This window comes from Manacus vitellinus, unplaced genomic scaffold (genome assembly GCF_001715985.3).
Source record: "Manacus vitellinus isolate BGI_N305 unplaced genomic scaffold, ASM171598v3 scaffold_4_pilon, whole genome shotgun sequence".
NCBI lineage: Eukaryota > Metazoa > Chordata > Aves > Passeriformes > Pipridae > Manacus > Manacus vitellinus.
Window position 1 is genome coordinate 42,115,677 of NW_021940604.1, and position 22,708 is coordinate 42,138,384.

At 36.4% G+C, this 22,708-nt stretch overlaps 1 protein-coding gene across 1 annotated transcript; it reads left to right on the forward strand.

Moving 5' to 3' along the window:
- Window positions 1-1,038: 1,038 nt before the first annotated feature.
- On the forward strand, window positions 1,039-22,452 carry LGSN (lengsin, lens protein with glutamine synthetase domain). Its single transcript, XM_008921286.3, has 4 exons — window positions 1,039-1,068; window positions 7,879-8,875; window positions 18,834-19,012; window positions 21,184-22,452. The coding sequence occupies exons 1-4, from the start codon at window positions 1,039-1,041 to the stop codon at window positions 22,381-22,383; spliced, it is 2,406 nt and encodes an 801-aa protein (XP_008919534.3). The 3' UTR covers window positions 22,384-22,452.
- The last annotated feature ends 256 nt before the right edge of the window (window positions 22,453-22,708 follow it).

Sequence of the window (22,708 nt, forward strand, 5' to 3'; positions counted from 1 at the left end):
TTCTGGCCTTTCAGTATCTCCAGGAAAAGGAAGGATTTTCAGAATCATAGTTTGGGGCTGGAGCAATTATATTTATGCATTTGACTGTCAATGCCTAAGATTTTTGTGAATTATAGTTCCTAATGCATAGTCATTATTTTTATTTTGATACTTTAACAAACTTTTTTTTATTTTTATTTTTTAATTTTATTGTTTTGAAATTATTAAAAAATGCCAAAACCAAGTTTTCACATAGATAAAAGCCAATCTGAATTTCATATTTACTTAAATTTATTGAGTGATGGGTTGTCAAGAAGGATTGCTGTAAGGACACACAATATAGCCATCCTGTAATGTTATGTCAGCTAAAGGAACTTGAATGAATGAAATGATAGTTAAACACAGTTGTTTGAATTCATATTAAACCTGATAAATAAAAAAAACTTGAGAAAGACAAGCTTCACTATCTAATCTTTGAAATATTTTTAGAGATCTAATTCAAAAAAGACCCCTCCCTTGTTATAATACAACCAGATGCACCAATATTAATTAGCAATATGCAAGCATCTAGAATAACAGGCTGGTGCTGCATGCTGTTCTTGCAGTGTACTGTGCTTTTCAAATCCCTGTTCATGTGCCTCAAAAACATACTGCTGTTATAGTGCCCAGTATAGGTTTTACCTCTAAGGAGCCTAACAATAGCTTCTATTCCAGAACAGAAATGGCTTGTTACAGGACAAAAGCCTTTTGTGAGGAGAAGAGTTGAGCAAAACGGTTTTATACTCAGTTGTCTTTGTTTCCAGGCAGGCAGGCAGCTAATAATGTGTGTTTGTCAGTGTACTACTTTAACTCTGTTCCAGAAAGCAGTGCTCTTGATCATGACGTGTTGGGGTTGCTCTTCATAGCTCGTTATCTGCATGGCCTTCTGGGAAAAGAACTTTACAGCAATTCTGTTTGAACTAACCTTTATTGTATCTGTGCCTATAAATATGGGATGTCCTTCTACTATATTTTTACTAGGCCATTTCTAATGGTGACCTGAACTAGAATGAAGTGGACATGAACAAAAAGGAAGACCTTACTCAGCAGGTAAGAGACTGATCATGAGTGATTTCCGAGTAGATATACTGATATAAAATACTTCTGCCGTGCATCTCAAGATTCCAAGTGAGTGCATACTTAATTGTGAATTATGCAGGAGGTTCTTCATGCATGTATGTTGAGCATGGTTTAATTCTGAAGGAAATGCAGGTCAAAGAAAGGCTTCTTGTTTAAGCTGAAAATAAAACATTTTCTTTAGGAAGCAACTCTAACACATTTTTAGTTCCTATTGATTTAATTTCTAACTTTATCAAGAGTAACAGAAATAGATGTCCAAAATCTGATCCTGTTAATATTACTGGGAAAACAGATTGGCTTTGACTTCATTAATGTAAATGAAAGCACTACAATTTGTGGACCAGGATCTGACATGGATTAGAAAGTGATACTCCTGAGTTAGGCTACTTAAGTGGAGATGCTCAGTTTCTATGACTTCTTATTTTAAAACAGATTCTAGTCCTGAATTTGTACTTCTGTGGTCCCAAATCACTGTGAAGGCAGGATAAGCTTATGCATTTTAAGGCTCTGCCTTACTTGAGGGATTTTTTTTTAAACACAGTGCAGGTGGCGTAGTCCAAGGGAAAGTAATCACAAATAATCTTGTCACAAGGACAACTCTGCTGCTTTGAGGCAGCAAGAGAATCAATGACCTTGAGAAGCTCGTCTGAAAATGGCATATGTAGTGTGAAGGCTTTGAATGGGTGTAGTGGATAAAGGCAAATGTTGGATTTGCAAATAAGTAACACAATATTGTGAACTAATCTCACTCCATCCATTTTCACATGAAGGATGTTAATACTCTAGACTCTATTTAAAAGTTTTAAAGAAGGAAGGAGACTTTTCTTCTGCTCCTCACCTTGCCACACATCTCCCTTGACCTATGGAAAATTTGTGCTTCAGCTTCTCCAACTACAAAATAATCAGATGTATCTAACATTTATGCAACTTTCAGGTCCTTCACTAGGAGGTTTTCATAGCAGTAAATCACTCTCAAAGAGCCACTTCATCCAACAAGGTCACTGAGGAAGAAATTAGTCACAGCAATATCTTGACAACGTGCTGTGATTCTCATGTTTCTAGCTTACAAGCCACCAGCGTCTGTTTATCATCACATGCATTCTTTTAGCATTGTGCCCAAGAGCCAAAATCCCTCTCTGTGCCTGGAGATACTCCTTGTGTAAATATCTGTGTTGTCCTTGGTACAATTCCATGGCCAAATTCTCTCCTGGTTTAAATCTCTGTGGCTCCGGTGACTCCAGTGTAGCTGCATTAATTCTCACAAGTACATAATTTGTTTCTGCATCCTTTGCTCCTTTGCTCCATGGTTGCTGGGGGAGTAGCTGAGCAATGCTTTCCACATGCCAGGGGAAGGGGCAGGGAAAGCACTTGGACATGGGGCTACTTGCTTTATGGGTTCTGTTGTGTGAGGTCTTAAACAGCATCTCCTGCTGACTTGGCTTCAAGTTTTTGAAATTCATTACTACATATAAAGTTTAAATAAATTTGATGTACCAACCTGGGGGAGCTGTAAAGGGTAATCCAGTAACAGCCAGAGTGAGACAGAAAAGGTTCTTCAGCATTTAGAGTTTCACAGCATTTGCAATACTTTGGAAAACTGTGACTTTTGAATTAGAACTGGAAAAAAGTTCGAACAATGTGAATAATATCATGTCAGCATTACTTGAACAATAGTTTTAGATTTTTTTAGACTGGAAACATTTAATTTTAGTTTTTCAACAGTGTTTTATATGATAGAAAAAAAATCAAACTGAAGTGAAACAGTTAACTTTTCATAAACAAAAATTTAGCCAACCAAACCTTATATATTTCGACATTTTTTTTTCGTTTTAGTTTCCCACGCTTTCTTACTTCTTAGTTATACCAAATTTTGACATTTTGATGTTCTTTGCAAAATGTTCTTGAAAAATCTATAGCACCAGTTCAGGATGATCATCACAATTTGACCTCTTATTGGTCAGTTAAAATAATGGCTAAAATCAGTTAATGATCTGAAACAAAAAACAAGAATGTGACTGAGACCCCAGTGCATTTTACTGAATGCTTGCTTCACTTTATTGGGTAGCCAGTAGCAGGAACATTGGGTTATTTTGTTGATTAGATATACTAAAGCTCCTGATAGAGTTGCACCTTGTCTCTCACCTTTTCCTGTGATAGAAATCCTCCTGCAGCTATTTGTCTACAATTACTCAGAGCATCTTTTAAACTAACTCCCTTTGTCTCTTTTTTCCCCCTTTCAAAAGCTTTACTGTGGGTTTCTTTTTCTCATTTCCCTGTCTCTTTTTATCAGTATGTTTTTGAGAGAGGTTTGTAAACCACAATAGTGTTTGCAGTGTTGCCTGAAGTCATGACACAAACAAAAAGTAGGAAAATAGATGGTCTCATCTGCAGCCTCTGAATTTGCCTCATAGAACACCATAGATACATTTTCAGTCCCCTGTAAAATCTTTTTAAGGCAAAAGTTCAAGAATTGCCCTGGATTTCCACCTCTGCTTCACACTCCAAAAACCTTAGCAGTTGTTACTCCTCCCAAAGGCAACACTTTACATTTCCAATACTCTCAGCTTGTGGATTGGCAGGTTTACGGACAAACTGCCTTTTGGCAGTACCGTATTTCATGGTATAGTTAATGTTCCACTCTAGAGCTGTACAAAGCCTAAAAGTGAGCACAAACTAATTAAGAAAAATTGCTTTAGATTTTTGTTTTCTGTGTTACCACAAGGTATAAAATATCCCTCAAATGTAGAATCCTGATCGCATGTCAGAAGTGGCATGTAATTAAGTAGAACAAGCAATTCCATCTGCACAGTGCCAAAATATTTGCTTGCTGCTATTGTCCTCTATTCTCTCTTCTTTCTACCTGCATGGTGCCTTAATATGTTGCTGTAATGCATAAGTGTAGCCCTTATGCTCTGTTGATAGTCAGAGATGTCCAGACTCCTGTGTATTCAAAGTGACACAGCAGGTACACAGTGAAGACTAGCAAAGCTGTTATTTGTGTGAGTTGAGATTATCCATAAAGGGAAATGTAGTCTGATCCACCACCACTTTTCCTGCCTCTTGCAGGACTTGAGCTGGTCCACCTCTACCTAAAATCCTGCCAGGCACAAAGATCCCCTCCCCAGTGCAGAGGGGATCGACGTGCCAACACAAGTAGCGGCACTGGGACAAGTAGTCCTAACAGAAATCAGACCTTGGGGGAGTAACAAACCCTGTCAATGGCAAATAATGTCAGATAAAACTTTAGAAAGAAAAATCTAAATCTCAGATTTGTTGCATAATGTGGCCCAAACTGTTTATATTTTGGACCTAATTCTCCTGGCAGGAATATTTGAGTCACTGCCCAAATGTTCACTTGCTAAGACAGAGAAACAAATTGCAAAACTTAAGACCTCTGACTTAAGGTGCCAGTAAATATTTGAAAATAAGCACACAAAAATTGAATACTGATGAAACAAATGTGGGTAAAATAACTTTCACGTAGCCTGGGTATCTCCTGATACTGTTGCCAGAGAGTAACAAAAATGTAGGAACATTCAGGCAGGAAATTGAAAGTAGTCAGAACTTCTGTCATATTAAAGCCATGACTGTTTTGCTTTCCTTTCAACTTAGCAGGACAAAGGGTTCAATAAAATTAAGTAATGATTTGTATCCAGCTCTCTTGCACTGTATCTCTCTCAAGGTGCTATTTCACTTAACCACCCCTGTCTTCTGTATAAAAAAAACTTTTCAAGAAATAAAAAATTAAATAGATAATTCATAAGTCCTGTTTATGGGTGGTCTCCCCTCTGTGCCCAAGTAGTAAGCCTTTTCTGATGGTAGACACCGTGTAACCTACTAGACAAGTAAGGCTGTGTCATAGCTTGTGCATATGACTGTCTTTAATATGAAGAGATGCTGTATTGGTACCTTGCAACAAACTGAAATAAACAGGCCTGTTTATTTCGCTGCAGAAAACATGGAGAATGATTTCTAAATGAAAGTCCATAAATGTCTAAGTTTGTTTAGAAACAAAGAGTCGTTTTCCTGCACAAAGTTACAGTGTGCCTTGTGCTGAGGACCTAAAGTAATGCATAGGTTGTTCTCTGTATAATTGCAAGAGTTTTGTTTATTTGAAGGTAAAATTTATCACTGTTTTTGTTTAAGAGCAATGGGCACAGTATATCTTTGGGTCTATAATCAAAATGAAGTACCATAGTTTATCTCTTCATGGAAAAGAAACTCTTTGCAAACTACTACAGATACATCAGTTATTAGAGATCTGTTTCGAACGAATTAACAAACTTACCAGTGATAGTCCTTATCCTGCTCATCTCTATTCGGAAGGAATTTATTTTGGTAAGGATTATAATGTGGGAATGCTACCTTGTGTTCACTAAATCCTTTAGAATGGCTAATTATGTGAATAGACAGGTTTCTGACATTTTCCTTTAGATACATGATCTTTTATCTGACTTCAGTACACAGGTGTGAAAAGAAAGGATGTGCTTAACTTTCCTTCAGTCATTTTATGGAGCATTTTTCAAAGATATACCATAGGGACAACAGGCAAAAACTTCATCTAACTTTAAAATTTTTGGTGGTTATCAGGACAGAGAGCAGAAATACATTATAAAGCAGAAATGCATATAGTGTTATGGTTATCTTATTAGTTTCAAGTTATTCAAAGAAAACAAAATAATTCTGAAAACTTCATAAGTTGTAAATCAATATATATTAGTGATGGCAGCCTCTACCACAAAAGATATTTAAATAAATATTTTTCATAAATTAATTGCAAGATAAAATATTGTTATGACTATAGCTTTTATAGTTGGAAATCTTATCTAAGTTATCTCAAAAAGGTATATATCTAGAAATTTAATATAATGAGTATTTTAAGATTATTTGTGTTTTTTCATTTAGCAGAGACTGATCCTCCATTCCTACTTTTTCTTCCCGAGCTTCATTCCCTTTCTTGTATTACTAAGAGAGGTATTAAAATTCTTCATTATAATTCAGAATAATAATCAGGTTTTGTCTGGTTTACTGTTCAGAAGAGTTCTTTTATTATATTTCTATTCCATAATGATGCAGAGCTGTAGGAATTAGATCTATTCTGCATGAGTGAATGTGTAGGGGTATCGGCAAACACCCAGAATAATTTTGTGGGTTGTCATGGGGTTTGTTATGGAAATAAACAAAAGCTCTTGGATGAAGAAATGGGTTCATCAAAAACTGAGTGCTAAAACTGGGGTAAACATGGATTTCTGTTGTGAATGTGTCAATAGCTGGTTTTGATTGCAAGTGGGCATCATGAGCACATCACTGCCAAGATATGTGCATGGGAGTTACAGGCACAGAGTGGCTCATCTTCCCTACAGAGCTGGTGGCCAACTGCCTTCCACGCTAACAGCAATGTCCTGGCAAGCTCCCAGAGAAGGTGCACATACAGCGTGTCATGGAAAACTGGGGCAAGGGGAGAGAGGAAGGAAATATTTCTGTGAGTTCTGTGTTAGGAGAGAAGTCATAAGCCTTTTTGAATAGATAATGATGGAAAATAGCATAATGGGTAAATAGTGAAAATAGGGAGAAATAATGTAGAGAAAGGGAATTGTTAATTACCTCAGTGGGGGCCGTGTAACTGTTTCCTTCCATATGCACATTAGCTGCTGCTGCCGTTTCTTCTACGTGCTTTTGTCTGCCAACAGGAATCTCTTTTGCTTTACCCAGACTGGCATTCACTTTGCTTTTGTGCAGATCCCTTCTTCTGGAAATTCAGAAGTTGGAGAGAGTACAGATTATTCCTTTGTGGAAAAGGTAAAGAATAATCTCATTCAGAGGATATCCCTTGATTTCCTTACAGGTGTTAATTCCAGCCCATGCCAAGCAAACCAAGGACTGTTAATATGTCTTAAATGCATGCTTGAGTAGATGCATAGACAATGAGTCTACAGTTGAGTAGATTCATAAACAATATAACAGTTTGTGATTGGCTATAGAGTGATTTATATTTTGGTTAAACTGTGTTAGGGAGTCTTTTTTTAAGATATGAGGTGGAGAATTCAGTCTCTACTTTGACAGTGTGTGAAATAATTAGGCACCCACAATATTAAAATGTGTGGTATTTTTTTTAATTTGAATGTGTCTGGGTTTGATTTTTTTGGTTTTGATTTTTTGACCCATTTTAAAATCTACTCTCACCACTACAATAGAAACTATATCTATGTCATATATAAAGGTAAACATCATCTTCAGGTTCTTTCCTGTTTATACATCCAAATATAAGATTTTCTTCCTGGCCACTGCTCTGCAAGTTCAGTTATTTGTCCAAATTAGATTCTGAAATTAGTTTAAACACCATTTATTTTCAGGTTTCAATTTTCACAATTATAAGGATCGCCTGTATTCTGTGTTTCAGGGTAATACATTTCCTTTATAAATACAAACACTTTTAATATGAACAGGAATATACTTAAATGTAATTACTAAAATACATTTTTTTCACATTTAAAGGGCATATGTTTGGCAACTGATGTCACACAGTGTACTATGTCTTATATTATCTAAATAATCTGCCTAAAAACTATATTATGAAAGTATTTTCACTGATTTTTTTTCTAAAATGTAAGAAAAAGAATTCCGTGAGAACTTTTAAGAATCAAAATAAGTGCCCACAGAGACCTGCACCGGCAAGTACTAATGGGAGTGCTACAAGGTTAATGCAGCTGGTGGTAGTGCTCCATTGCCATGTTTCGTTCATGCATATTATTTGGTTGTATATTTTATTGCTGGTTACAGAACACATCTGAAAGTGACAGTGATGAAGTTGATGGCAACAATATATGTGGTTTCAGAAAGAAAAAGGGAATCAAAGGTCCTACAAAGTATGTTCCTCCTTTAGAAAATGAGAAGATGGAGCTGTCTCGCACCTCAAAAATCCCAGATCCTTGTGCCCTTAAAGGAACCACTGGTTGCTCAGAACCACCATCAGACCAGTTTCTCCAAAACCCCACTACCTTTCCTCCAGTACAAAAGGACAGAGGGGGTGATGACAGTTCCAATTCTGGCAGTGCTGTGAAAGAAGACACATCTGGAGAAACACAAGAAACCCAAGAAAATACTGACACTGGGAAAAAAATAGTGGGAAAAATGCAGGAGGAAATAGATACAGGAGCTCAGATGAAGCAGCCCACGGGCATACAGCCTGCAAGGAGTGCGGGGAAAGGTGGCTGCACAGAGACAGTGCAGAGGGAAAAGGGCAGTGAGCAGGTGGGGACTAAACCAGGAGAACAGGGTGGTATGGAAGAAAAAGTTGTAAAGTTTCATGTGACAAAGATGGGCTCCCTGGGTGGTGCTGTATCCACACAAGGGAACAATATTGCTGAGTCCTTCACAGGGGCACCTGGCATTTCTAAACAAAGTCTGCAAGAGCTGAAAAACCTGCTGAGTGAAGGTCCTCTGCCTTCTCATGGACCCTATTTCTGTGGCAAGGCAGGTGGCACTTTTGCTCAGAAAAATTTGAAACCCTGGGAGAAAGCAGCTGACAAGCAGGGCCAACCCTTTGAGACTTTTAGTCCCCATTTTGGAGAGGACAAGCAAAAGTATTACAGCTTCCACAAGCAGGGAGTGGGGCAGCAGAGCAAAAGTCTCCTGATCCTCAGCTCTGCCGGCTCTGATCAGCAGCAACCAGTGGGAAGCAACGTGGATCAACTTATTCTGGGACTACCGGCAGCTTCTACACCTGCAGAAAACTCAACACCTGAGATTCAGTTTGACTCCTCCACAGGCAATGCTGGTAAGGATATTTAAACATCACCTACTCTCCTGCTAAAGAAAATGCTCCTGTTGTTTTGTGGTGTTTTGTTAATCTGCAAACTTGAGTCAGAGCTAGTGCATGAGAGAACTGACACCTGTGGTTTCTGTGTGATCAGGATGGATTGGAAGTTGTGCTCTACATCTGTGATGCTTTTTTTTTAAAAAGGTGAAGTATTTATAAAGCCCAGCTGCCTGCCAAAAACTGCCATGCAGAAGTGGTCGTGTATTTTTTTCACTAAAACTGAAATATTTCCTCATTTAAACTGAGTGCAGGCAGAATTTCCCAAAAGTCTGCTAGACACTGCAAAACTCTGATGGCATCTGGGCTTCTTAAAATTTCTTTTTTTGTTAACATTTCCAGCAGCAGAAATTGCTCCCTTATAGGGATGATGTTTTCAATTATTTGTCCTGTTAGAGAACTGGAGTGCAAAATCATCTCATATAAATTATAGGGGAAGAAAAGCAAATGAAGCAGAGAACTCCCCCTTATTTTCATGTGGTTCAATAAGTTCATTTTGGAAGTGTTTATAGAGACAATTGCTACTAATAAGCTGTGATTTCTTTGAAAGTGTAAAAACTATACTTCTGGGCTAGCTGGATCAGCAAACTGAAAGCTATTATTAGCTGTGATGATGTAATGGGCTTGAGCAGTTTGTTGTTCTGTTTCCAGGAAGCTCACAAAAACCAGTTTGCTAGTTGAATAGATATCAGATGAATATATTTCCATAAGCATCAATCTGAGGTCATACTATCATCTTTCCAGAACGGATATCTTACCTTCTGACTTATCTCACTAATACAAGAAATACTAATCTCTTCATTGGTAAAATGCTTCATCCATCATTAACTACATAATAAAAGATAATAATAGAAATTAAATGTTTACAATGATATTAATTTATTCTGATTTTTCTAAAGTCCCCTGTCAGATGGGTAGAAACATTGCTGTACATACTCTGAAAAAAGACAATTTGAACATATCAATTGTTCTTGCTACAGCAGAATTTCTCAGTAGACATTCTGTGTTACCCAGTTTTAACAAGTCTAAATAAGATACACGTGATCATTATTAGTTGTAACTCAGGTCACTGCATGAGAAATATAAAGCTTTGAAAAAATATTTCACACTTGAACCACTCTCTATTCATATCTATTAGAATAAAGAGCTTAGAGGATTATTGTTCAGCCTACACTTGATGCTGTTCCCTTTCCACACTACATTGGTTTTCACATTGCTGAAAGGTTAGCAAAATGCAGTCACATTTAGATTATGACTTTTTTCTCATTGTCTGCAAAACCAGCAAATATATTTCAATACATAGGAATTCTTTGTCATAGCATCATTTACAAGATACAGGGAGCTGATGAGATTAATTGTAGATTCCACTGGGAGATTTCAACCCAGCTTTAACCACTTAACATGAAGTAGCTAATCCAAATTTATCACCTAGTCAGTAAAGTACGTCTTCAAAGATGTACTAGAAGTTGATGAAAAATTGACCTCTGGAGCTGGGGGTATCTTTCCACTCAGAGAAAGAAGTCCTGTGATGATTAATTAAAATCGTTTGTCTAACTCTGAGATGCCTAAAGCTACCTGGGGTTAATCCTACTCTGTATCACTGGTGGCAGCAATGACTGTAAGGGAACTAGAGATGAGAACTAAATATGAAGGGAAATGGGAGAAAACTATTTTTCTCATCAAAAGCGCATTAAAAATAAAAAAGTTGTGGATTCTCATGAGGCTTGGGTTCCATTTGACTTTGACCAACAAGTCAAAGTTGTAGGGCTCACTGTACCTTTTCCACTCATAAATGGAATGAACAGAAATAGTTTCTTACTTAATAAGAAATGTATGTGTTCTCAGGCAGTCAGCAATAGAACAAGGGGACATGGGCTTAAGCTCCGCCAGGGGAAATTTAAGTTGGATATCAGGAGAAAATTCTTTACAGAGAGAGTAATCAGGCATTGGAATGGGCTACCCAGAGAGGTGGTGGATTCACCATCCCTGGAGATTTTTAAACGCAGATTGGACGTGGCACTGAGTGCCATGATCTAGTAAATGGACTGGATTTGGACCTAGGGTTGGACTCGATGATCTCGGAGGTCTTTTCCAACCCAATCGATTCTATGATTCTATGATTCTATGAAAATTTAATTTTCATTGAATAGATTCAGTAACTTAATTGAAGAGAAGAAAGTTTTAGATAAAATTTTGCACTCTTTAATGAGCCTTTGCATAAACAGTATTTCATTGCTGCCAGTGATAATTTATTAAGATTGATAAGATCAAATCCTAAATATTTTATTTTTATAACTAAAACATTATGTTAAATATTTCAGTTAACAAAGTGCCTGAAGTCTTGAATCTAAAGATATCTTAACACTGAGTAGATCTGAAATACAACCTCTTACAATTTTCAAGTTTTCAAATATTTGAACTTGCTCAAATCAGAAGACTTAATACAAAATGTTTGCAAAAATTACAAGAGGTTGTATTTGAGATCCACTCAGTGTTGAGATATGACCAAAACAGGAATATACTATGGTTGTAAAAGTACACAGCTAAGGACAATCTCTAGAGATCAGCAGCAGAGAGGTTGAAACCTAGCTGAGTGTCAATGATTGGGAGTACTTCAGAGAATTGATATACAGCCATGCTAGTTACAGAGTTAACATCTCTCAAAAATAATAAATCCCTACATTTTTCCTAAAATTCTAATTGAAAGATGTGGAAATATTGCTGCATGTGCATTTTGTTCATTTCTTGTCAGCTCTTTTGTAAAATAAGTGCATGGATGTGGGAAAAATATTAGAAAAGAGGCAGATGGGTCAGATATTTAGGTCAGTATGAAAAATGTTACTTAGACAGTGTCAGAGAAATTGGAACTGAAGCTAAAATTCTTTTAATCTAAAACTGTTTTCCATGGAAACATAGTAGCTAACACATGTAGTAATTAGGTGAATATACTAACTGCCCTAACATGAATTTAGGAATTTTACTTGCCTAAGTGTCTGATAATGACATGCACTTCTGCAAATTGGTACATAGTAATTAATGACTAGGTGCTTCTTAAGCTGTTCTGTGTTTGCATTCTTGGGAGACAAAGAGGAAGGATTCCAAACAGTATAGAATAATATGAAATTTCATTAATATAATATTATATAACACTTCATAGTAACTACATGCACATGGACATGAATGTATGCATGTGCTATATGTATACCATATATATAGCACATAAGGTAACTGTATATTGATCTCTCTGAACTCAGATCCTATTGCATGCTGCTCTGCATGCTACTAAATTAGAATATTAATACCATGGTAGCCAGAGAGGAGGCAAAAGGCAATAACTCTATTCGAGCAATGTGAAGCATCCAAGGATCACGATACACCATGCTCTTGGTGTGTCATTCCCCTCTGTCACAGTGATATATGGGTTTCCACAGCCAGGGACTGCAGATGGTTTTGGCAACCACATGCACTGGGTATGGTCACAGTGACCTACAGAGCCTGGTGTCATCACACGGGCTGAGGAGAAAATATGACCAATATGGGATCAGAAACTGTTTGAGAGAGAGGGAAATTTCTGAAGAAAGAAGATACGTCTTAGCTATGGCTGCAGGCACCAGTAGCTACCTAGTGACTGTTGAAATTTCAAGTGAACAGTAAAAGAAGGTTTGAATACTTCAAGAATCACATGAAGTGTCATGTGGTTGCTGACACCAAACACTAAGTTTCTTTGCTAACTTGTCTTTTTAAAGAAAAGCATATCAAGAGGACACAGGCTGTATTTCATACTTAAGAGTGGATTTCATTAGTCCTACAAGATCCTAGAGCAGCTCTTTTTCTTCAAAGCAAACCAAAACTCTTAAGTCCTTTATCTTCCATACCAACAGCTGAAATCTTCCTGTTCTCTGACGCCGTATGGTTTTCCATTTGTCCTCTTAACGCATACAAAGCAAAAATGCTCAAATAGGACTTCTATCCAAACTTTCTGATCTATTTTGTCTCCTTTCAGGTGAGATGCAACTCATCTATCTCTGGTACCTGGAGTAAGCTCATCATCCCATGATTCTTTGTGAGAAAAGTTTATTCAGACAGTAATTTTTCCCACCCTTTGGAGATGCTTACTTTCTTTATAGTAATAGTGAAAGGTTACAAAAGCAGTTAGATTAGACCTAATGTAAGTGAAATACATTTTTCTGCTTGATTTCTCTGCCAGCTGCCTCTCCTTTTACAACATATTCAAAAAGAGTTTAGTTCTTACTTTCAATACTGTGCAAAATATCTCCCCTGAATAACCTTACTTCACATTCAGCAAATTTTTCTCTTTCATTCTGGAAGTGTTTAAAGCCAGGTGAGATGGGGCTTTGAGTATCCTGCTCTAGTGGAATGTGTTCCTGCCCATGGAAGGGAAATTGGAACTAAATGATCTTTAAGGTTCCTTTCAACCCAAACTATTCTGTGATTCTATATTTCTCACTTGATTGGTTTAAACTAGATCAACTATTCTTAGGCCAAAGGGGGTTTCCTAGTTTGCATTATTTTATACCTCAGTTCACGCAATTTTGCTCAATGATTCCTTCCTCAAATCCAAAATTTCTGTTTGAGTTTGAAGACAGATATGCCAGTGTAGATTCGTCATATTCAGGATTATTAGCTATGTAGTTCCATTGGGTATTACTTTAATTTTCTTTTACCTGCACATTTTGCTTTCAACTAATCCTGCCTAAGGAAAATATTTTCTAACTTTTCTATAAAACTATGATGGTTTCCTTATTCAGTACAGAAGAGCCATTTCTACAAAAGACCCTGGAATGTAAAAAAAATGTAGGTTATTTATTTTGTCTTTCATCTATTGAGAAGTAAAAACTTACTTTGCATTTGATTCTTGACAATGTATCCCCTCTGAGAAGCTAAGTCATTTTGTTGTCATTCAGACTGGAAACAATAATTCATGGATGATTGAAGCTGTATGTTGGTCTCTAAATTAGCTATAAAACTCGGGAAAAACGTAAGCTTCTCCATGGTCAAATGAGTAAAAACTCTGCTTTGCAGTTAAGTTTAAAAAAGAAAGCAGACTCATGAGACAAAGAAACAGATGGAAAAAACATTGAAAGTATCACTTAAAAGAGATCAGGGAAACATTTTTAGTGTCTCCCATGCTTTGGGAATTTCTGGTATGCTTATGTATTTATTTCCCTGTTAAGGGTCTTTTAGGGGAGTAAAATACAAGGTAGGAAACAATTTTTTATGTACTTTACTACAGAAATCAAATCAGTAAATATTTTCAATGAAACTTTTTTAGGTGAAAAAGAAATATAAATTGCATGTTTTCAACTGAGAATGCTTCTGATCACTGTTCACATCAACAGTGCATTCAAATGCAACCCAGTACGCGTGTCTACTTGCCATGTCAAAAACCAGATGGGAATAGAAAAGTAGCAGTAAGAAAGATACCTATATAAGGTTTGAGATATAGAAGTAGTTAATGTTTGAAGGCAAATGTGAGAACAGTAAGTAACATGCTGTACAAACCAAGAAAACTGGTTATTCTTAAAAATACAAACCAGAGTTCTATAAGGAAGAGCAGATGTATTTAAATTAGTTCTGACAGGAATTTCCACAGAATTTAGAAGAGTGTAGATATGTGATTACCCTGTGGGACTCATTGCTAGTGAGTATCATGCACTATATCATGAATGAATGTCATCATGTCTATTTTTATAAAGGGGTTCGATACAGATCATCAGAGCACCCTGTGTTAGATTTCTGAGAATGGAGAAGAAATTAAAACAAATTTAGTACTAAGCCTCCTGCTTCTAACCACAAGACCATTTTTTTAGTAAGGAACTGCAAACCTCATTTTCTTTAGACAGATTATTTTGCAAAGAATACTGTGCCTTTCCTGTTAACTGGTGCCTTTAGCTGGTGCCAAAGTCAGCTCTAGAATGATGAAACCCTGCCTTGACTGGCATAGCAATTTCAACACTTGCAAATGTTTCTGTTTCCCTGCCTCTCTGAGACAGTAACAGGTGCCACAAAGTGCCACAGAGCACAGGGAGGACACTCTGACACTGTGTAGGACTCTGGCCTGCCCAAGCTGTGTCATGGGCAGGAGAAGGCTGAAAAGCAGCTGCGTGGCTGCAGCAGAGTTGTATCAGGAGGAAGCAGATCTGGCACAACTGGTGCTGCTAGAGAGTCAGCAGGAGGAAGAGACTGGGGGAGAACTGACAGAAACGTCTCCTTCACCAACACATGATTTGTATCTAGAGTCTACTTGCTGGTATCTGCTGTTATTGCCTTATGTTCCTTTGGTGGTCTTGTTTCTCAGTGAAGAGTTTACAGGATCACTACATTTGTTAGGATGGCCTGTGCCTGTGGTTGTCCAGTCCCCTGGCAACGTGCATCATGTTCTTTTTATTTCATTTTCAATTTGACACAGTCACCTCTTCTAGAGCTGAGAAATTGTTTGATTTTGTTGTGGTGTGATTTAATAAGGGACCATGTGAAAAGATTCCTTTGTACAAAAAGAAAATAAGGGATTGATCTGGGATGTGCACTTTCTTCTATTGTGGCATTTTTATGTTGCTGAGAAGGGAACGCTATGTCAACTATTTGCCCTACTCCCGTGTCAGCTGCTGTCAGCAATCTGAGTGATTTCAACATTAATAATATAAGAATGGCACCATTCCTCTGCTAGAAATAATAATAATAATAATTTTTATATTTTTAGAATTTTTGATAATATTTTTAGTTTTGTGTTATTAATATGTTTTAAATAAGTGAAGATATGTTGTTTGCATTTGTAGATACTTTGTACTAATTACAGTAGAAGCAGGAATAATACTAATTATTTCTCAGTGGTAACCTAAATGGAAATACAGATAGAACCATAGACAAACAAACATCAAGTTCTTTTCTGTGTCCTGATGATTTGGTGTAGATATCTAAGGATCTGCTTAAAGAAAGATGGTCTGTCTGGATTTTTATTTGATTTTTAAAATGAAAATTTGAACAAAAATCTGAGCATCTTGTTGAATTAAATGTTTCCGTAAGTAGATTTTCTGAAATTAAAAGGAAAGTGCCATTATTTCTAGAGGTTCAGAAAGCTAGGGAAACAGTTCTACTTATGAAGAAAATTCTCACTCATAGCAATATAAGACTTCAAGACTGTGATTCTAAATCAACTAGGCCTACCAAATACTTGCTTATTAGCTACCTTATCTACCAGTAACTACTGGATAATAATTATATGAACTGGATAAAGGCTGAGTACTCAGTTCCCTGCTATACCTTTCCAAACTTTAATAATAATTGGCTTCATGGATGTAGTTTGACAGCTATTTATTTAGTGGCTACCAAAAAATTTTGGGTCCTGTGCTGGAGAAAAGTAAATCGTCAGTAATTATTCACTAATTATTACTTAAGAAACAAATCCCCTTTCATATTTCCAAAATCAATCAGAGATATTAAGTCATGATGATATTTTTAGCTATCTTACAATTTACAGAAACTTATTATTTCAATGGGAAAGGTAATCTGCAAATAATATAAAAGATGAACTCTAAAAAGTATGTGAAGCCTGCATGACTGTTTCCATTGATTCTAAAAGATTTTGGATAAAGTCTCTTGTAAATGAATAAGCATCTCTCTTTTGACTAGTGGGGGGTCTAGACTTGTGTACAGACTTATTTTAGACTAATACTAGACCAATATATACAATTTAGACTCATCATTTAAAAAGATACATCTGTAATCATAATGAGTCCAACTGAAGAAGACAAATTCTTACTTCTTCAGTTAATAATTTTTGCTTTCTTCACATTCTTTAAAAACATTACTTTATAGGAATTTTCTGTTAATTTCTGTTAGTTCATATAATGTAATTATGTATTTATGTATTTAGTCAAATAACTTTAGTCTGAGGACAACATATATATATAAAATTTGGAAAATCACCTACAATTGGTAGATGTTTAAATTAAGTACATTTGTAGCTTTATTTTTTAAATAAATGTATGCATCATTAATATGAACTCACATCACATTTATGTTTTTATTGAATACTGATTTATATGTCTTAGGAATATTGATTTAAATAATTAATTGGATCAAAATTTAAGTTGCTGTTTTTCATTATTTATGTGTTTTTACTTGAAAAATATTTGTTCAGTAGATGGAAATTTAACAGGCAACATTTAAAGATATTTTAGGAAATACTTGCAAAATTTGCATCAAAAATTGACTGATTTCAAGTGTTGCCAGCCAAACTTTATTTTGAATAATACAAAAACATAAAAATCTCAGTGTGACAGGTGGTAGGCAGAAAATGTCTACCATCTTTGCAGAGGAAATTAAACATATGTAGAATAAGGGATTGAGCACTGCTTTTCCAAAGGCAAAAAGTTCTGTTAATCTATTAAACAGCCACAGTTTATTAGCTGTTAATAAACTTCGAGATAATGATCATGTTCATAAAGAGGTCAAATCTAGTAAATCTTTTCAAAGTGAAAGATGTCACAAAGAGAAATGGATGTGACAAAATTCTTTCCTTGCTTTTACCTATTCAATTTTTACTCTGTTTTCCTATTTACTTAAAAATTTGTTCTGTGCTTTCACCTGCCATTTGTCAGGGAGCACTCTTCTTACTTAACCTCTTCTTACTTTACTGGCCTAAAGTATCCTCCTTGCCGTCTGAAGCTGGAGGATGCTCCAGTAATATTCACAGTCTGAGAAGTCTACGACTGTGGATGAGTTTACTGCCTTCTCGAGGAATAATCTGACAGCCTTGTTTTGGGCCAGCTAGGGAGCCTTCTTACAGCCTCACAGATGTCAGTCCCACTTGCCCCAAAGGAGAGGTCAAAAAGATGTAATTGTGCCTGCTGGCCAGTGCTAAAGGAGATTTTCTCTAGTTCAGGTAATTTTCTACTGGAGAGATTAGGATTGCTCCCACCAACCTTCAGAGTGCCTCAGCATGAAGCTTTAAACTTCTGCTTGAAGGGTGGTGATGAATGACTGCTGATGGTGATCTTCCACTGTGGATTTGAAAGATCTGCAGAAATTCTTCTGATCAAATCCTCAGGAAGAATGGAGGACTTTTCTCCCAGAAATGTAGAAAGAAATATTTTTTTTACATTTTTTTATGTCTTATGTAAAATTTTACACTTGGTCTGTTTAGTTTATTGTATCAAGTGAAAATTAATACCTTATGGAGTTTAACTTGAGTAATAACAATACATAGATACTCAAAAGAGAAGCAGGATGAGAAATAGAGAGGTTGATGAAAGGAAGTTACAGTGCCCAGTTCTCTGTTCCATTATGGAAGTTATACTCAGACTTTCATGTCAAGAAGTTTATATGGTCCTACAGCTGCTGTAATGCAGTTAAGAAGACAACTCCATACTAGAAAATTCATAAATGCATAAACTTCCCTTAAAAATTGCTGCCTGCGGTGAAGGAGACTCCTCCTTTTGCCTCCTCCTCAGGAGGTCTCAAGAAGGGTTTAGTAGAAGACAGGTGCCCTTTTTACCATGCTTTTGTAACCATACAGTTTACAAAGTCATTGAAGAAACATAGCATCTGTATTCTGTCAGTTTTCAGTAGGAAATAGGTATCCAGTTCTATTTATGCTCCTAAAAACACTCAACAAACCAGTTGAGGTATCCCTCAGAAATTCCTGGCTTTACCACATGTTCTCTTCTCAACTTGAAAAAAAATTCAAGTTACAGGCCATTCCAAAAAATAAGGGATTTTATACAGGTTGTCCGGGAAAAATATATATGTTTATTTACAAAACTGTTTCATCATCCATAGTTTTTTCTAGTTTTTGATTTTACACTCCATACCACAATTTCCCACTATTTTTAGGAGAACAGCCTGTATTCCAGTATTCATTATTTTGTTTGATGTGAACATTCCTCTTCACTTATAGCATTCAACAGAGACCCTGATGTAAACGGCCTTGGAAGTGCAACTCTCCTTCACCTGTTCTCTCATATTGAATTTATTAAGCAGCAGATGGCCAGGGACAACGTGCAGTTTGTCAGATTTGAATCAATAGACCTCCACGGTGTGTCAAGATCAAAGAATGTTCCTTCTCGATTTTTTCATGTAAGTTTTTTGGTTTCTTGCTGTACATTTTTGTGTTTTCATGCCCTCATGCTTTAATTATATTTTTTCCATAGTGCAGGCAACAGCTCAAACTTAGAACAAATTATCTGTTGCCTCCACTTGCTCATGTTCCGAAAGGATCTAGACTTCTTTCATCATTACAATAATCTCTTCGTCTGTTCCACCAAATAGTAATCTAATTAAATAAGGCTGGTAATTTCAGTTCTTTGGAGTTCTAATAATCTCTTCCCTCAGAATTATCGTCTCAGGTTCAATACATTATAAAAGGTTTGGTTTACTGAACATGAGTACATTGCAAAAAGAAAGAAGTAAACACTGAAAGAAAGAAAATAACTGAATGAAAATCATTCTCATGTATGAGAAATTTTATAGCTGTCATGAACATAGGAAAATAGCGCTGAGTTGCATGATGACTTAGCAGCAATATTTTCCATAGTAATGATTCAGGAAATGAGAATCAAATTAGGAAGCAATCCTCACCATGTGTATCCTTGATCGATCAGGCTTTTCAGTATATTGCTTCTGTGGTACTTCATGTGCATAACTGCATTATACTTTCATTCACATATCACTATGAATATTTTAAACTTTACCGAGTGATTGTAAAAAAAATATGAACAAGAAGAGATGAAGAACACTCTTGTTTCAAGTTCCTTCTGAAACCTAGGCTGTTTTCATTATTTCCCTTTTAGATATTACCAAACTGCAATTGTGTCATCTACATATCATTTGCTCTCTCTGATGCAATTTGGATTTTGTCAAAATAAACTTTTTCTCAACCATTTTAGTTCTTGTGAGGGGTTGTACATTAATTGCTGCTTCTCTTTCAGTTGCTATGTCAAAATGCCAATGTCTAGATCAGCTTGTTCAAAGACAGCTTTTGTGTTGACCTTACTTATGGTCTGAACAAATTAGAGCTGTGACTATGTAAATTTTTTTACACTAAAAAAGTGTGTATGTGTACACACATATGCATATGTAAAGAGCAGTTTTTGGGGTATCAGGGAGGTGTTTGGAGGAGGGAGAGGTGCTACTACAGAGTGATCAGCTTCAATGCATTTTCACTGCCAAATGGACAGCTTAGACATCTTGGAGCAGAATTCACCAGAGTGTGCAGTTTTGGTTATGGGTGTCCCACAGGGAGAATTGGTACTGTTGACTGCCACCTACTTAAGAGATGACAGACTTCATTCAATCATTCAGTAATGCTAAAAGAAGCTACCATATGCAGTTAGAACTATTTCAACAATTTTCCATCTGGATAGGCAAAACGTTATTTTTTCAGTTCTGAGCTTGCCCGTTTCTACGTTTATTCTCATCTGCTGACTCAAATGGCAATCCTTTCGCTTAGAAGAATAAAGGTAGGATGTAAACATGAGCCAAATTTCGCTTGATAGAACTTGACATAACTTTTTCATCAGGTAAATATTTGAATGTAAGGTAAGTTGTAAAGGTGTTTGCTTGAAAATAGACAAACCTTTGTTGGGGTTCTATCTGCATTTCATTTGCATCAGTTGAAGCTTTCTGTTCAAATGGAGAAAAAAATATCATTATGAGTTTTTCTCACTTGGAAGTGCTTTCTTTGCATTTTATCCCAAACTTTTAAAGTCCAGAAAGTAAGATTTTCCTGTTAAATGTTGCAGCTGGAAAATGCTGAGGTACATGTTATGGCATTTAAAGAGAAGTTACAGTCTGAATTCATATTGCCGTGAGTCTTGTGTAGTGACTTGGGTCTACGTGAAGAAAATGCTCAGAGGATGTAGAAGCGAAATAGATTGACTATAGATAGAAGTTTGACTTGCAAAATTTGCACCTAAGTGGTGAAGCCCATAATTACATAAAGACTATGCAAGATAGGTGTTTAACTTTAGTTTAACTAAAACTAATGTTTTAGTACTTTATGGAAATTTAAAAAATTATCATTAGGGTAATTGATGCCAGAGTTTTCACACCAATCTTGAAAAAACTTGTTCTGGTTTATAATGATGTAGTAACTGGCTCTTACCTTCCACTTTAGTGATCGCTGCATTTTAGTGTTCTTTTAAGAAAAATACTGTTGTTCTTGCTGAGAGTCTGAGTTTTACATATTTTACATATATAAAAATACCACTGAGCTCTTTTGATAATATGTCATTCTGCTCTGTGTTTAGGAAAAAGCAATTCATGGTGTTACCATGCCCAGAAGTTATCTTGAGCTGACGCTGAATCCTAAAGATAATGAATTAGATTACATAAATGCAACCAATTTTAATTGTGACATAATTCTGAATCCTGATTTATCAACGTTTCGAATACTACCCTGGACTGAGCAGACTGCAAGAGTGATATGTGATTCCTTCACTGTGCTGGGCAACCCGCTAATGACCTCACCGAGGCACATTGCCAAGAAACAGCTGAGCCAGCTTCAGGACAATGGTTTTTCTCTGCAGTCTGCATTCACTTATGAATTTTGTATTTATGGCATTACTGAGGTTGTAAATTCAAAGACAATATCCTTTCCTGCAGCTACAATACTAAATAACCATGACCAGACTTTCATTCAGGAACTCATTGAAGGAATGTATTATGCTGGTGCCAACATTGAAAGCTTTTCTTCTTCCAGTGGACCTGGGCAAATGGAGATCACTTTTCATCCAGCGTTTGGCATAGATGCTGCTGACAGTGCCTTTACATTTAGAACAGGCATTAAAGAGGTGGCTAAGAAGTATAACTATGTAGCTAGCTTTTTCTCAGAATCAGGATTCTACAATTCAGGGGCTCTGTCACATAGCCTATGGGATTTGAACGGCCAGAAGAATTTGTTTTCTGTTGGTTATGGAGTTGAGGAGCTAACAGAGCTTGGAAAAAATTGGTTATCAGGTCTCTTGGCACACACAGCAGCTATCAGCTGCTTGATGGCTCCTACCACCAGTTGCCGTAAGCCTTATTCCAAGTACAGTAAAGAATCAAAAGAGACTGTAAATGCAAAATGGGCATATAATGATAACAGTTGTGCCTTTAATGTCAAATGTCATGGTGGAAAAGGCACTCACATAGAGAATAAATTAAGTTCTGCTGCAGCAAACCCGTACCTGGTCCTTGCTGCTACTATTGCTGCGGGTCTAGATGGAGTAAAGAGGGGACTTAGGTATGATGATATGCTCGAAGAAGAAAATCACACTGGTGATCTGAAACATTCCTCAGTCCCTCTGAAACTAGAAGATGCTCTCGTTGCACTCGAGAAAGATTCCTGCATTAAGGAAGCATTAGGTGAAACTTTTATCCGATACTTTGTTGCCATGAAACATTATGAGTTAGAAACTGAAGAAATGGATAGTGAAAGGAATAAATGCCTGGGGTATTTTATTTAGAAGGAGCATTCTTTTGTAGTGGTGCTGTGTAAATGCATACAGTGAATGGCTAAGATTCCTGAAATTAGTAAATATATTTAAAAAGGGGGGGTTTAATGATTTGGTATTTTTTCCCCCTCCTTTGTATATTACATGGTGATTACACTTTATTGTCCTTGTACATTCATGGCAGTGCAAAGCTGATATATTAATGAAATAACATTAACAGGCTTTTAAAAAACAGGTGGGTTTTTTTGAACAGACCTGCTGTTGGAAAGAAGGTGAAATGAAGAATAGCAACTACACAACTGTAACACTACATAATGTGCAGAAAAGTAGAAGTAAC

Excerpts from the sequence above, each read along its gene's own strand:
- LGSN (XM_008921286.3), top strand. The coding sequence starts at position 1,039 with ATGAACAAAAAGGAAGACCTTACTCAGCAG. Across the intron at positions 1,069-7,878 it reads AGGAAGACCTTACTCAGCAG|AACACATCTGAAAGTGACAG; the intron begins GTAAGAGACTGA and ends TGCTGGTTACAG. Across the intron at positions 8,876-18,833 it reads CTCCTCCACAGGCAATGCTG|CATTCAACAGAGACCCTGAT; the intron begins GTAAGGATATTT and ends CTTCACTTATAG.